At 37.2% G+C, this 16,248-nt stretch overlaps 1 protein-coding gene across 1 annotated transcript; it reads left to right on the top strand.

Annotated features, from left to right (window-relative positions):
• Positions 1–5,452: 5,452 nt before the first annotated feature.
• On the top strand, positions 5,453–6,397 carry LOC106378060 (zinc finger BED domain-containing protein RICESLEEPER 2-like). Its single transcript, XM_013818249.1, has one exon. It carries the CDS (start codon positions 5,453–5,455, stop codon positions 6,395–6,397), a length of 945 nt encoding a protein of 314 aa, XP_013673703.1.
• Positions 6,398–16,248: the final 9,851 nt, after the last annotated feature.

Genomic DNA, 16,248 nt, shown 5'->3' with positions numbered 1-16,248 from the left:
GTAAGCCAAGAAGAGTCCTACTTGTTTTCGACGTAAAATCTCAACAGAAATCTGATTGAGACGAAACGAAAAGCGTTTCGATGAGGATTCAAAATAGAACGCAAAGGAGGCATTTTCTGAGGCCTGACAGGTCGCTATGTAGCGAGTGGAGGTCTGACAGGTCGCTACGTAGCGAGTGGAAGCAAGCCAAGAAGAGTCCTACTTGTTTTCGTCGTAAAATCTCAACGGAAATTCCGATTGAGACGAAACGAAAAGCGTTACGATGAGGATTCAAAAGAGAACGCAAAGGAGGACCCTTTTTAGGCCTGGCAGATTGCTACGTAGCGAGTGGAGAGTTGGCTTGAGCTCGGTCGCTACGTAGCAACCGAGCCGTGTGCTTGCTCGGTCGCTACGTAGCGACCGAGCTGTGTAATCGATTTGTTGCACTTCCTTTTTCCGCAATTAACCTAGGGGGTTTCTGTGGTTTTTGGGAGAACAAGTTTTACCCTTCCGAAATATTTTCGGAAAACGTGTTTTGGTAAAACCCTTACGCATTGAGATTTCTTTTGTTCGGTAATGAGCCAAACTTACGGTGTTTGATAAGATTTATCGTTTCCCTTTATGTTTAAAAATAGAAATCGCGAGCTCGTTTCATTGCACTTCATGTGGCGAAAAGTCGCAGCAAGGTTTTCGATTTTCTCAAGAACTGTGGCGTTTGCATAGGCGTTGGCCATAGGCGCAGTTGCGGCTGGAGTTTTCTTACCAGCGTTGTTGCGAACTGCGATTTTCTCTTTCGTATTTCCAGACATTTTTTTGATCAAGCTTTTTGCGGCTATGAGTTAGAGTAATCCGTACCCCCCCCCCCTCCTTCTAGCGCCAAACTGTGGGAACCGAAATTCGCACTGTCGATTTACGTTTAAATTAGGAAACTAGGAAAACACTAATTTCCCAGAGGTCCCGGATCTCTGCGAGAGCCAACGGCAAGTGACCAAATATATGCGGAAATCATGAAAAGATAACAAACGAGTTTAGAGAAAATAGTAGATCTTATTTCGAGTCCGCGTGAGAGAGTTGCGATCATTACAAGAGATCATAAAAGCTTTAGCCGCAAAGGCTGTCAGCGAGTTACCTAGTTCTAGCGGCCTAAAAGCTCAAACCTAGTTGACTAGCAGCTCGATAACAAAAGACGAAGAAAATACAGAAAAGGTTTTTGATTGATTTCAGACTGAACCTTATGAAAGGCTGCCTACGTACCCCTTTCGAGGATCAAACCGAACGTAGTTCAAAAGTGAACCAAGAGATCAAACTGCTTGAAGGAAAGCGTTATAAACTGCTTTCTTTAGCCGACATACATGATCTGGTTTGTACGTATCTACGAAGCCCGGTGGCTGTCCCATATGCACTTCATCAGTTAGGGTCCCTTGAAGGAAAGCGTTATTGACGTCGAGTTGTTGGATTGGCCATGAATTGTTGACTGCTATATCAATGACCAGTCTTAGTGTCGTCGACTTAATAACCGGACTGAAGGTTTCTTGGTAATCTCGACCCAAGCTTTGATTGTATCCCTTTACCACCAAGCGTGATCTGCAACATTTATCTGTTCCATTAGAGTAAAACTTGTTCTTGTGTAGCCATTGGTTACCTAACACATTGAAGTGTAGTTGTCGAGGAACCAATTCATATGTGTCATTCCTCACAAACACATCTATTTCAGTCCACACTGCGTCTCTCCATTTCTTGTCTCTTAATGCTTGGGTGATTGTATTTGTGCTCAGCCGGTGCCAAGAGTGACAATTTCGCCGATTAGTTGTATTTGGGATTCAGTTTTCTTATCTGATTTTTTTCGACGCATTTTCATTGGGTGTTGATTTTCAGGCGGAGACGTTGGTGTTGAAGATGATGATGATGGCGCCGAACTTGTCGTTGGTGAGGGCTGAGGTGTGAGAGCAGTGTTGTTTGCTTGTTTAGAAGGTGAAGTAGCGGTGTTTCCCGGGTGAGTTGTGTTTTGTGATGATGTCTCTGTTGTTGAAGTTGACGTTTCATTGCTTGCAGCCGTAGAGGTCGCAGTTGAACTCTCATGTACTTCCTGGTGAGAATCTGATCCTGGTGGTCCTGTTTGCTGCACAAGTGGCGGTTGAGGATTTGTGTTGTTGTATGTGGTAGGGATATGGGTTACAGGTGGAGATGATAGTATAGGTAGAGGAGGCGAAGTTTTGGTTTGTGGTTTAGGAGTGGTGGTGATGGTTTTGAAAGGAAAGCTTCTTTCGTCAAATCGGTCATGTCTGGAAACATAAATCTGACCAGTGTGTGGTTGGAGACATAAATAGGCGCTATGAGAGTTGGAGTAGCCTATGAAGACACATAGAGTTCATCTGTCTTCGAGTTTGTGTGATGTGTATGGTTGGATCAAGGGAAAACAGAGGCAGCCATACACTTGTATTTTTTTTGTAGTTAGGCTTGGTGTTGAAGAGTTTGTGATATGGAGATCATGGTTGAGGACAGGCGTTGGGAGGCGATTTATAAGGTATCTTGCGGTTGCAAAAGCATAGGTCCATTAGGTTTTGGGCATTCCCGAGTGTGTGAGAAGCGTGAGACCTGTTTCCACAATTTGGCAATGCTTTCTCTCTGATATACCATTGTGTTCTGGTGTGTGTGGTGGAGATGTGAGATGTGATATTTCAGCTTCAGCAAGATAGGATCGTAGGGCTATGAATTCTCCTCCATTGTCTGAGTATAATGTTCCTATCTTGGAGTTGAAGTAGTTCTCGACAAGATTCTTGACGACTTTGAATGTTTCTCGAATTTGGGACTTGAGTTTTAATGGGTAAATTCAGGTGTAACGGGTATAATGATCAACTAGTACTAGATAGTACTTGTAGTTGTTGATAGAGAATATGGGAGAGCTTCAAAGGTCTGTATATATGTATTGGAGTGGTCGTTGGGAAGAGATATATGTTTGAGAAAAAGGTAATTTGTGAGTCTTATTGATTGCACAATCTGAGCATAAAGAATTTTGTGTTATAGATTGGGCACAAGGCAAAGAAAAACTTGAAACAATAGATTTAAGAATAGATGCTGAAGGGTGTCCTAGGCGGAAGTGCCAATCAGACATGGTTATTTTAGGTGAAGCTGAAGCAAAAAAAGATTGAAGGGTACGTGTTTGGGTTGGCCACCCATACAGCTCATCCTTGGTCTTTCCTTGGATTAACGGGACTCCCGAGCTGAGATCCATCACCTGAAAATGAGCAGGGAAAAAGTCAACCGAAACCTGACTAGCATTGCATAAAAGATACACCGAGACAAGATTCTTCTTGATATTAGGAACACATAGGACATTATTTAAATGTTGCGAGTAAGAGAGGGCAGAGAGATGGAACCACAGTGTGTGATGAATAAACCTGACCCATCTCCGATGAGAACCGAGTCGTTTCCATTGTAGGGTTGATGCGTCATGTTGTTGAGGTCACTGGTTAAGTGGTGTGTAGCACCAGAGTCCATGAGCCATGCATTGGTGGGGTTTGGTGACGCCATCACAAGATTTTCTCTTGACTGCCATGGTTGGATTAGTCCTGGGCATATAAACTGGATCCAGAAAACCTGACCCGGCCCGACCGGAAAAACCCGATTCAGATCGGCTTCGGTTTTATGTAATAACCCGATCGGTTTATATTCTTGTGAGATTTGGAATACGGTTCGGATCGGGTAAAAACCCGGACCCGTTCGGTTTACCCGAAAACCCATATAACAAAGCATCATTATTATTCTTAGCCTGCATGCCTCTCGGTACTCGAATTTTTATCGACTCTGAACCAATAGAAACCCCAGAGTTCTCCTAGATGGCGATTGCGTTTTCGAATGCTTCTCGATTAGTGAAGGATTAAATAAAAAAATGGATTCCTTCAAAGATGTTGTCGCTTCTCTTTCACTAATTCATCGACGAAATTCATCTCCCTCTCTGTCTCCGACATATCCTCTCTCAGCTTCTTCAAGGAATCAATCAAAGGTGTGAAATGAATCATATGATTGAAGTTCTAGCTTCTCTAATTTGTTTTATGTAATCGGTCTAACACTTAGAATCTTAGATAAATCTATAATGATGTATGTGATTGTGATGTTTTGAGACTTGAGAGTTGAGATTGTGTTCTTTATCAACTTGAGAACTTCAGATTGTGTTATATAATATAGTAAATGACTTTTCAGTTTTTGTTTTGTGATTGTGATGTGTTGAGATTGTGTTCTGTAATGAATCTGAAAGAGTTGAGTAGTTGTGATTATGATTGTGTCTTTGTATTAATCTCGGTTTTGTTTTGCAAATGGATTATTCATAACCTGAAAAGGAAGTTACCAGAGATGAAGATGATGAAAGTCAGGGAAACGAAGAGGAGGTTCTAACATCTAGTCCTACTACTTCAAGTAGAAACAAAAGGAATAACAAGTCAACTCCAGCTCTTAAGAAAAAGAAGAAGAAGAATACAAGTACAAGGTCAAAAGTTTGGGATCATTACACAAGACTGAAGAAGAATATGAACAAATGCAGCTGCAACTACTGTGGTAGAGTTATGTGTTGTGCAACGTTAAATGGCCCATGTCTGAAGAAACATCTTGGAATCTGCAAGGAACACCAGGAATGGTTACAAACCCAGTCTCAGACTCAACATACACTGAATGCCGAAAGTGATGATGATGGTGGTCAGTTGAAGCTTGCAAGGGTTTCTAATGAAGTCGTAAGGGAAGCTACTAATGAGATGCTCGCTATAGCTGAATTGCCACTATCATTTGTTGATGGTTTAGGATGGAGGCACTTCTTCAACAAGGTTTACCTACCTAAGCCACATTCATGCAGAACAACAACAAGGGACATTGTAGAGTTGTATGCAACGAGGAAATCAACTTTGATGCAGCTGATCAGTGACAACAAGCAAAGGATTTCGCTAACAACAGACATTTGGGTTGCACCGAGTACAGCAGCTAGCTACATGGTCATCACAACACATTTCATTGATGCGAGCTGGAAACTTAGGAAATTCATCATTGGTTTCAAGCATGTAGCGGATCATAAAGGGGCGACAATATGTTATGTCTTGCTTGAGTGTATGGCTGAATGGGGAATAACCAAGGTGTTTACTATAACAGTAGACAATGCCACTGCAAACACTAATGCTCTGAAGCTGTTTAGGGATGCATTCAATGCTTTAGGACATGAGTTCTTAGTATTGGGAGGTGAGTGTATGCATTTACGATGTTGTACTCACATCATCAACTTGGTTGTGCGAGATGGTTTGCTAGAAGTGGATGTGAGTGTGTGTGCAATTAGGAATGCCATACAATATATCAGAGCTTCTTCGAAGAGAGTTGATGAATTTGATCAGAAGGTTGAGTCAACAAGGATGACAAGAGGTAGCTTGTCTTTGGACTGAATTCAACCTACCTTATGTTATCAAGAGCTTTGAAGTTTAGGGCAGCGTTTGATAGAATGGAAGTTGAGGACAAGCTTTACAATAATCACTTTCAAGAGACTGTGGAGGGCATGAAGAGAGTTGGACCACCGAATTCAGAGGATTGGGATAAAGTGGAGAGCCTGGTTAAGATCCTGGTAATATTCTATAACTCCACTTTAGTTGTCTCTGCCTCTAACTCGCCTAGTTCCTACAAGTGTTACACTGAGATTGTTACCATAGAAAGGAATCTGATTACATTGGGTACTAGTACATATGAGAAGCTCAGGACAAAGACTTTGGTTATGAGAGTAAAGTTTAATAAGTATTGGGATGGTCTCAAAGACATTAACATGCTGTTGATTTTTTCAAGTGTCTTTGACCTGAGGAACAAGAAGAAGTTTGCTGGTCTTTGCTTTGAAAAACTTTATGGGAAAGATAGTTCACAGAGTAAGGTGCTCAACGACTCTGTCATTGATGTTATGGAAAGACTTTTTGATGAGTACAATGGCTTTGGAGCATCAAATACTGCTCCAATATTTGGTTCATCGTTTCAGTCTCAGAGTCAGAGTCAAAGTGGTCAAGAGTCACAAGATGGGGTTGTGGCTGATTCCTTTGAAAATGAGTATGGATATGAAAGGATGGATTCTGTGTACAAGGAAATGGTGAACAAGTTGGGATTTCAGGATCCAAGCACTGAGTTAGAGCTATACTTGAAGGAGAAAGTAGAAAATCCTAAACCCAATCCCCTCGGAATTCTGTTTGATGTTTTAGTTTGGTGGAGGATCAACAGTACAAAGTATATGATCTTAGCTGCCATGGCTAAGGATGTTCTAGCTATGCAAGTCTCTTCTGTTGCATCAGAGTATGCTTTTAGTACAAGTAATCGAATCCTTGATCCGTCCAGAAATTGCTTAACTCACTACATGATTGAGCTCCTCATGTGCACAAGGATGTCAATTGGACGGACTGGGTGGATTTGAGCGTGCCCAGATGGGCTTATTTTTTTTGGACGTTTTTGGTAGAAGCCCAAATAAGACCATGTCCAAATAGGACCATGACCAGATGAGCTGTCCATGGGGTCCAGACATCCACTTAATGTAAAAAGTCTAATTTTCAATTTAAAAGATGTACAGATTCTAAATGTCATTTAAAAGATGTACAGATTCTAAAAAGTCTAATTTTAAATTTAAAAGATGTAAAAATACTTAAACAAGATGATAACAAACTTAGCATTTAGTTGAGCGATAAAACCTAGAATCGCAAACCCATCAAACCCAGAATCGAAAACCCAGAATCGCAAACCCCATCAAACCTAGAATCGCAAAACAATCAAACCCAGAATCGCAAACCCATCCCTAAATCGAGAGAGAGACTGCAACAAACCTGAAACAAGCCGGCTAGATAGAGAAGACGATGAAGTGAAAAAACGGAAAAGGATGAAGTTAAGAAGCTTGAGTTACGAGAGTGAAGAAGCTCAAAATCGATTTCTCTCTATTATGATTTTGATTTTGATTTTTCTCCAAAATATTAACCCTAGATATTTTTAAGATTTGGGCCGTCCAGTGTCCATGTGGTTTTGCCCATTTGGGCTACGGGTGTATTTGGGCGTCGCCCATTTGGACAAAATATTTTCTGGACAGATTTGGGCGTGTCCATATTAGTCCAAATTGATTTGGGCATGATATACCCATGGACAGCTCGCCCATTTGACATCCCTACAGTGCACAAAACAATGACTTAAGTGTGAGATTCGGATCAATGAAAAAATCGTGGTATCAAATCAGCAACTAATCACTGAAATTGAATTACAAGATGAACTTCAAAAAGGTATAAATGTTTTTTCTTACTCTGTATATTCCATTTAAGCACTCCAGTTCAGCTTTAAATCTTCTCTTTTCATTTTGTGTAGAGTTTGAGCCACAACTGCACTTCCAAACATAGGAGTCTTAGGCTGAGAATGTGTCATACGAATCATATTCTAAACAAGGTACATGTTCTTATTTATTAGCCTGAGAATCTGATGAATCTGATCATGTTTTCATTGCTTCAGCAATCAATTGCTGATTTGATACCAGAGTACATGTTCTTATTTATAAACCTGAGAATAGATTACATGTTCTTATTTATAAAGCTTAGAATCTGATCATGTTTTCATTGCTTCTTGACGATTCCAAATCTTAAGTCTTTGTTTTTTTTTGCAGGTTATCTTCTTTATCTTGGAATTGAATGCTTGAAATTGGAAAGAAGAACATTCTATCTCAATTTATTATGTTTCAGTTTGTTTTAGGCTACATTATTTCGATTTCAGTACTCTTCTTTTCTTTCGAGTTTAGGATGTTGTTTCTGTTTCAAGGATGTTTCACAAGCTAAGTAATTAATCAATGTTAAACTACCAGAATTGCCGGTTAGTATATTTTTATTAGGAATCTTATTTCTGAAAAGGTTCACAGCTCAGATAGCTGTCAAATGATTTATCTTATATATCAAAACAGAAGTCGCAACCTTGATTCATGTGTGATTTTTTTTTAAAATAGATTTAATGGACATATTCTTAGAAAGTCATGTTACATTTAATCTCTAATTTTATCATTTAAATTTTGGGCCTACCAGAAATTTGTATTGGGATATCAATAATTGGATTTAAACTATAGATGATTCATTGGATTTATAAATAGTATAAATTAAATAGATATAATTTAATGTTGTAATATTATAACTCCATATGTTAATTATTTAAATATTTGTCGATATTAACTTTTAAAATTATAAATATTTTTTTAAAATAACAAAAATCATATTATCTAACAATGATTAATCTTTATTACTTTAAACCAATGAAAACAAATTTTAAACTATATAGCTTATTTTAAAAATTAAACAAAAACTAAATGTTTAATTATTTATTCGATAATATAAATCTATGAAGCAAAAAGTTTAATTTTTTAAAAACTTTCTAAATTTGTGAAATGTTACAATATTTTTGAATATGAAAAAAAAAAATATTTTACTAATCTTTATATATATAACTACAATTTTAATAATGAAATAATAATCCAAAAATATATATATAGAAAAAATACAAATACATGTGAAAGTTTGAAACAATCTATTCAATGAAAAAAACATACCGTAAACTATTATGTTTTAAAAATTGATAGACATATATATATTATAATATATACCAATTTCGAATTGAAAACAAAATATTTATATAAAAATAAATGAAAACAAAAACTCGCGCAACCGCGCGGATCGAGATCTAGTTATTATTTAACGAGGCTATAGTCCACATTATTGTGAGTGTACGTAGTGATATATACTTTTTTTGGAGAAAAGTAGTGGATATAGACTTACTCATCAATTGGATTCATATATTAAATATTTTAATTTGTAATTAATTAATTAATACTCATCAATGTTCACATGCAATGCACATGAGTTCAGTTTTTTTTTTACTGTGAGATAGTGCATGCTTTGTCGTTGAAACTAAAATTACAAAGTTAAATGAACATCATTATCGGAATTTAAGCAATATATGATCTTTGTGAATTGTAATACTTTGGAAAATGTGCATTTGCTAGTTGCTAGACGTTCATATATTAATAATTTAGATATCAGGAAATCGATTAATAGTAAGTAGTTTTATTTCGTTAGTTTAAACTTACAAAATGATATGTTTGAAATAATAAATTATATATAAAAAGAAATAATAAATTATAATAAGACTAAAATGTAAGGAAAATTCTGTAGTAAGATACAAAATTTGCTCAACGTTTTAAAAAGAACATTAATATAGGCCTAATCCAACAAAGTTCAACATTTGAGGAAGAAACGTTGATCATATTGTTACGCTGCATAACAAAGAACAAAACAAATGCTTTAAGGTGATTTTAAAAAAAAAATTCTCTCATATATAAGGTCAAATACTAAAACAATACTATGTTACATGACTAGCTAAGTGAATACATGTTAAGATGCAACTTTTTGTTAAATAGTAAAATTAGAAAAAAAACAACTGATAAATGAGATTACAGAACAAATTATCTGTATGGCTTTACGAGAGCAACTGCTTTTCTTTGAAAAGTGATTTAGGGGGACCTGATACGGTGTCGTCTTTTGCAAAGGAAATGCCCAAAAGATAGATTTTAGTTTCCAAAAAGAATGTTGAACCAAAAAAGGCCCACCATATCATTCTCCCAAACATATGTATGATACAAGCACTGTTGTGTTTTATGCAGGTTATTTTTGTTTTTCGTTAGGTCGCTACTCAAATACTTTAATAATGTGTTTATTTCTTAATCTTACATTATCTATCACATGACTACGTAAACTAAAAACACAGCACGATTCACATGCAAATTAATCTTATGTTACATACATCTATCACATGACTAGGTAAAGTAAACACAGCACGATTCACATGCAAATTAATCTTGTTAAACTAACTTTTCCAAAATTATTATGTGTTTAACAAAGAAGTATTTGTTTGAATTAGGAGTGATATAAAATAAGAATTTTTTAGACACTTTCAAACATTCAAATTACACTACAAGACACTTATCACTTAAGACACACTTTCTTTTGTCAACTCTTAGAGCATCATTATCCCAAAACTCCATTAAGGGTCTCTTGGTTAAATTTTAATAATATTTAAGGCATAAAAGTATTAAAGAGACTTTGTCAAGAACCTTGAGATTTTGATGTCGCAAGTCTCTTGCTTTGGGTTCTTGAAAATAAAATAATATTTAATATTTTTTAAAAAACTTATATTTTTTTAATAAATAAAAGACAACATCTTAAACATAGATTTTAAATTAAAAACATGAAAACAAAGATTATTAACATAAACGAAAATTATTTGAAATAATCATCAGAGATCATTTGTTGTCTTCATCACCTCCAAATCTACGCCATATGTGTTCAACCAAATCATCTTTCAGTTGTTGATGCCTTTGTGTATCACGAATTCTTGTTCGAACACCCATCATATTTGCGATATTTGAAGGGATATCTGTAGACTACGTGAGATCAACATGTGAACTTCCATGGTCTTCTCCTTGTTGGAACTCTTGAACATCAAATTTAGTGTATCTATCTCGTTCGTTTTCTACTATCATATTATGGAGTATGATACATGATTTCATAATCTTCCCAATTTTGACTTTATCCCAACTCCTCGCTGGATTTTTAACAATGCCAAAGCGAGCTTGCAAGACTCCAAAAGCCCGTTCTACATCTTTTCGGACAGCTTCTTGACGCTGAGCAAATAAAACTGCTTGCGGCCCTTGTGGTATACGAGTAGATTGGATAAAAATTGACCATTTCAAATAAATACCATCGGTGAGATAGTAAGCCATATTATACTGATGTCCATTGACAGAGAAAATGACATTCAGAGCTTGACCATTTATTATGTCATCAAAAACTGGTGAACGATCAAGAACATTGATATCATTTAATGTACCTGGAGCTCCAAAAAACGCATGTCATATCCAGAGATCGTATGAAGCAACCGCCTCTAAAACGATTGTTGGTTTACCCGAACCACGAGCATATTGCCCTTTCCAAGCGGTGGGACAATTCTTCCACTCCCAATGCATACAACCGATGCTTCCTATCATCCCGGGAAAGCCATGATACTCTCCAACATCAAGTAGACGTTAAAGATCAGCTGGTGTTGGTCTTCTTAGGTACTCTTCGCCGAACAAATATATTATTCCTTCCACAAAGTTTTCAACACATAACCGAGTTGTTGTTTCACCGAGCCGGAGGTATTCATCGACGGTATCAGCTGCAGAACCATACGACAAGACACGAATGGCGGCGGTACACTTTTGAAGTGGAGAGAGACTATTCCTTCCGAGACCATCCTTTGTTTCCCGAAAATATTGAACTTCGTTGGAGAGTCGATCCACAATGTGCAAGAACAATGGCTTGTTCATTCTAAAACGTCGTCGGAAGAAATTATGAGGATACGTTGGAGTTTGACTGAAATAATCGTTCCATAAACGATTATGCCCTTCTTCACGATGGCTTTCAATGTAAACTCATTTTTTTCTTTTTTTTTCTTCGTTCTTCTTGATTAGCTTGAATGGTAAAATTCTCAAATGCTTGATCAAAATGTTCATCAAAAAGCTCATCAAATGTATCATCAAAAGCTTCATCGAAAGTGTTTTGAGAAGAAGAAGAAGCCATTAACATGATTAAAAAGAGTTTAAATAAAGAGTGATTAAGAGTTTAACGTGAAGGAAGAAAGTGATTAAGTGTTTATAAAGTGAGAGATTAAGAAGAACTTGTGAAGGAAGAAAGTGATTAAGTGTTTATAAAAGAGAAGTTTGAGAAAGTTTGTGATTAAAGAGAAGTTTGAGAAAGTAATTACACTTGAGATAACTTGAGAGAGATAGAAGGACTTGAGATGGCAGTTTGATATTGAGAGAGATAGAAGAAGTTTCATTTATACAACATTTGAAGACTTTTGTCCGTGATATACAAAATAATACAAGACTTGGCAGAGAGACATGTGATACAATAATACACAATAAAGTGTGTGTCCGTGACATGAGCTATGCTACGCTCCAAAGTTTCTATTGTCTTTTCCTTCACATGTGTGTCTGTGACTCACTGTCTCTCTTGTCTTTTCCTTCACATGTGCTATGCTACGCTCCAATGTTGGAATCACTCACGCTCCAATTCTCCAGTCTGCCAAGAAAGAAAGAACAATATAAACACGCGGAACAAAAACAACAAGAAGATTGACTCAAACCCAACACAAGCTCATATATTAAGAAGTTCATATATTAATAAGTTCATATAGCAAGAGCAATAAACACAACAGAACAAGATCATATATTAAGAAGTTACCAACATACAACAGAGGAACAACAACAAGAACAAGATCAACTAAAACAAACTCTTAAACGAACGCTTAAAACACGCGAAACAACAACAAGTTCAACTAACACAAACTCTTAAACCCATACTTCAACTAGTTAGACAATAACTCATCTATGAGCTTTTTCCTTAGAGCATTTTCGAACTCATCTAAGTTGCTTTGCAAGTAAGCGGTCAAGTATCCGCATTCTTGATAGCCTGTCCTTCGAGACCAAGTCTTTCTGTTTAATTTCCCACATAGTCTGAAACTGTGACAGTGTTTCCTTCCCCTCGACATTCTTCTTCTTCTTCCCTTTTGCTGCCTTAACATTCGGGGGACACTCCTCCTCAGTCATTGTTTCATGTGCGTGTGAAGTCTCAGACTGTGAACCCTCGTCTAACTTCCTCCTTTTAGCGCTTCCTTCATTTTTAGATGTAGCAATGGCACACCATTTTTGATCATTCCGAAGCTTTTTCCAAGCATGCTCAAGAATAAATTTTTTTCGGTGGTTGTTGAAGAAGATTTCATGAGCTCTGTTGAGAACATCATTCTCATTTTGCCCACTTGTCTTCTCTCTGGTTGCTGCTTCAAAAGCCCCACAGAACTTGTTGACTTGATCATTGATCTTGTGCCAACGCTGCTTGCACTGAGTTGATTCTCGGTGTTCAGTGGCTGCAACCTTGGGACTTGCCGCAAAGTAAGCGGCGATCCTATTCCAGAATGCCCCAGACCGTTGCTCATTTCCCACTACTGGATCCTTGCTTGTGTTAAGCCAGGAGCTGATGAGCACCATATCTTCTACAGGCGTCCACATCCTGTGTTCCCTATGCTCTGCAGTAGTATCTTGAGGGCAACTTGAAGCTTCAGCTCCTTGACTCCCAAAGACAGGGACTTGCGATGAAGAGAATAGTTGGACACTATCTTCTACAAAACTAAAGACACCATGTTGACTCGTAAGGAGATCAACATAGTTAGTACTCTGCCGGTATGGATTGGAATCCATCCCCGAGAATGTCACAGAAAGATAGAAAGAAAATAAGAAGGAATATAAAACGGACAGAAAGATAGAAGGAAGAGAAGAAGAAGCTGAGACAGAAGAGAGAAAGAGAAGAACACTATCTTAAATAGATCAAACACTATATGTAGTTGACATCAACCTAACACATTTATCACACTTCAACCACGCTTTCTATCTAACCATCAACCTAGCCATTACACCTATTTATTACTAACACAACCATAATATATCACTAAGCAGAACATTAACTACCTAACTTGACATCAAGGCGCTCAATAAATTGGACAGACGTAGACATTTACCTGTATTGCCCTGCTTTGCACTCCTCTGCTTTGAGGTTCCTTTCTCTTGCACCGTGGATCCTTGAGATTGAAAACACACAAACAGAGAAACAGGAAGTCAGAGACTACTAACTTGATCAACAATGTATTTGAGAAACCCACACACACAAACAACAAGTCAGAACTTATACAAAACGATTTTATCAGTGACTTTTAAACATATCAAATTTGATCCATCCATACAACAAATCGATTTTGATCCATGAAATTTTTAAAAATTTTAAGAACATGAGACAACAAAAGCTTTACCTTCGATTCGAGGAGAGCCACTGTGAGAGAGCTCTGTCGCCACCGAGAGTCAGCTTCATCGCCATCGAGGAGAGCTTCATCGCCATCGAGGAGAGCACCGTCGCCGTAGAGGAGACCTCCCTCGCCACCGATACACCAAATCGAACCGAACAAACCAAAAAAAAAGAAGAAATTGCAGTTAGAACAAGTTGAACAGAGATCAATCACATGCATGAGACAAAGAACCGGATTACCTTTCGATTAGAGACGAGCCACCGCGTGAAAGCTCCGACGCCGTCGAGGAGAACCACCGAGAGACAGATTCGACGAGAATCAACATGTAACAACCGATCATAACAACAAGAGGCTCAATCACATGCATAATCGATCAAATCGCCAAACATATCGCCTTCGTCGAGAGCTTGAGAGAGAGAGAGAGAGAGAGAGAGAGAGAGAGAGAGAGAGAGAGAGAGAGAGAGAGAGAGAGAGAGAGAGAGAGAGAGAGAGAGAGAGAGAGAGAGAGAGAGAAAGACAAGTTTGAGGCGCGTTTAACGTGTAACCGAACCTCCACCCTCTCGTTTGTTGACACGCGTCCACCAGGAGGCATTCCTTCACGAGACGACAAAACACACGTCTCTTGCGCTTTCTTCCTTTTTAATTTTCGTTTAATCAAAAAAAGGAAGAAACGGTTTTAATTAACCGCAATAAAGATGCTCTTATGACCCTAAACTAAAGAGAATCTCTCTCCTCTTCTTATTTCATTTTATTATTTTTCTTATTCTACTTTATGTATTTATTTACTTTTATCTCAAGTTCTAAAATATATTAAACAAAAATAAGTGTCATAATAAACTAAATATAAAATTTTCTATCTTTTAAGATCCATGTTCATATATATATATATTATATATTAATGTGTAAACAAAATGTGGACGTGGACACCAAAACGTGGATAACAAAATTATAAATTAGTTGTGGACATGAATATCTTAACAGAATTATAAACTAGTTGTGGATATGGACAATATTCCTTCGATTCCATTCATCATCTTGGAATCTAAATTTAACTCTAATCAAAATTACATTCATCCACATCATGACAAAGCGCAAATGCTTAGATTAGAAATCTCTGACATGCAAGATCTATTACTCTCCGACAAAAGGTAACGCTTCTTCGATTTTTCTCTCCGCTCATACTTACAATATCATTTCTTTCTCATCTTGATTGAAGTTTAATTGCAGATAATTTATCAATTGAGCTGAAGAAGTCAAATGTTTGTATTGGAGATAACAGAGTCTGTGTCCACGTTTTATGGTATAATTTTAGCAGCATGAGTCCATGTCCACATATTGTTGTATAGTTTTATGGAATCAGAAGAGAGAGTTTGTCCACGTTATCTACTATAAACACATTAACATCACAAATTCACACATTACTCATCACTCATCCACACATCACCCGTCCATAAATCATCCAACCACGCATCACTCGTCCACAAATCACTCATCCACAAGTGTCATTTCCATTAAAGGAAAAATTATCTACAATCTGTTGCTGGCCCACAACAAAGTGTGTCATATGTAAGAAGTGTCTCTAGATGTAATAGAATGTCAAAAAGTGTCTGTTAGCGTAATCAACTCATAAAATAATAAAAAGTCTATAAAAGAATAATACACATCAGTAGCATTTAAAACTGCAAGTCCTACTTCTGAAAAGTGAAAACCATCATAAGCGTAGACCATGATTAACCCGGAGTTCTTAGAGTGGGATTCTTAGCGGAAGTTAAGAAACAGTTTCTTAACTTCCGCTAAGAACTCCATCCTAAGAACCCCGGGTTAATCATCCTCACAAGTCAAAATCGGTTTAGCTCTCTCTATCTTTCTCCTCCGGTCGGTCTCGTCTTGTTTCTCCTCTCTCTCTTTCTCTCTCTCTTATTTCTCGCTTCTCTCTTCTTGAAAAGATGAGCCCCTCCTCTCCCACAATCAAAGTGACCAAACAGAAGGTTTACTACGGTGAAGTGCAATATGAAAAATTTAAAAAGAAGAAGAAGGAGAAAGAACCTTCCAAGAAGAGGGAGCAGAGGGAGAAAAGCAAGAACAAGGTGGCAATGGAAGTGAATCAAGAGGAAAAACGAAAGAAGAAAAAGATGAAGAAGATTAAGGTTTTTTTTCTTATGTTTTTAAGTTGCCTTGTAAATACTAGGTTAAGAAGATGTCTTTATCCATGTTGGTAAAAAAACAGAAAAATATTAAGGTGGTGTTTATGTGTTTGTGCTTTTAACTAGAAGAAGAATGGGATGTATATTATGCTTTTATTTTTTTTATTTTTATTTTTTTTTTTTTTTTGACATCGGAAATAAAACTTATACGAAA

The sequence above is a fragment of the Brassica napus genome, chromosome C2, assembly GCF_020379485.1.
Source record: "Brassica napus cultivar Da-Ae chromosome C2, Da-Ae, whole genome shotgun sequence".
NCBI classification, from domain to species: Eukaryota; Viridiplantae; Streptophyta; class Magnoliopsida; order Brassicales; family Brassicaceae; genus Brassica; species Brassica napus.
The sequence above is the reverse complement of the archived record's forward strand: the minus strand, read 5'-3'. Positions and strand labels throughout refer to the sequence as shown.

What these genes read in the sequence shown, in the direction of transcription:
- LOC106378060 (XM_013818249.1), top strand. Translation starts at nt 5,453, where the DNA reads ATGGAAGTTGAGGACAAGCTTTACAATAATCACTTTCAAGAGACTGTG.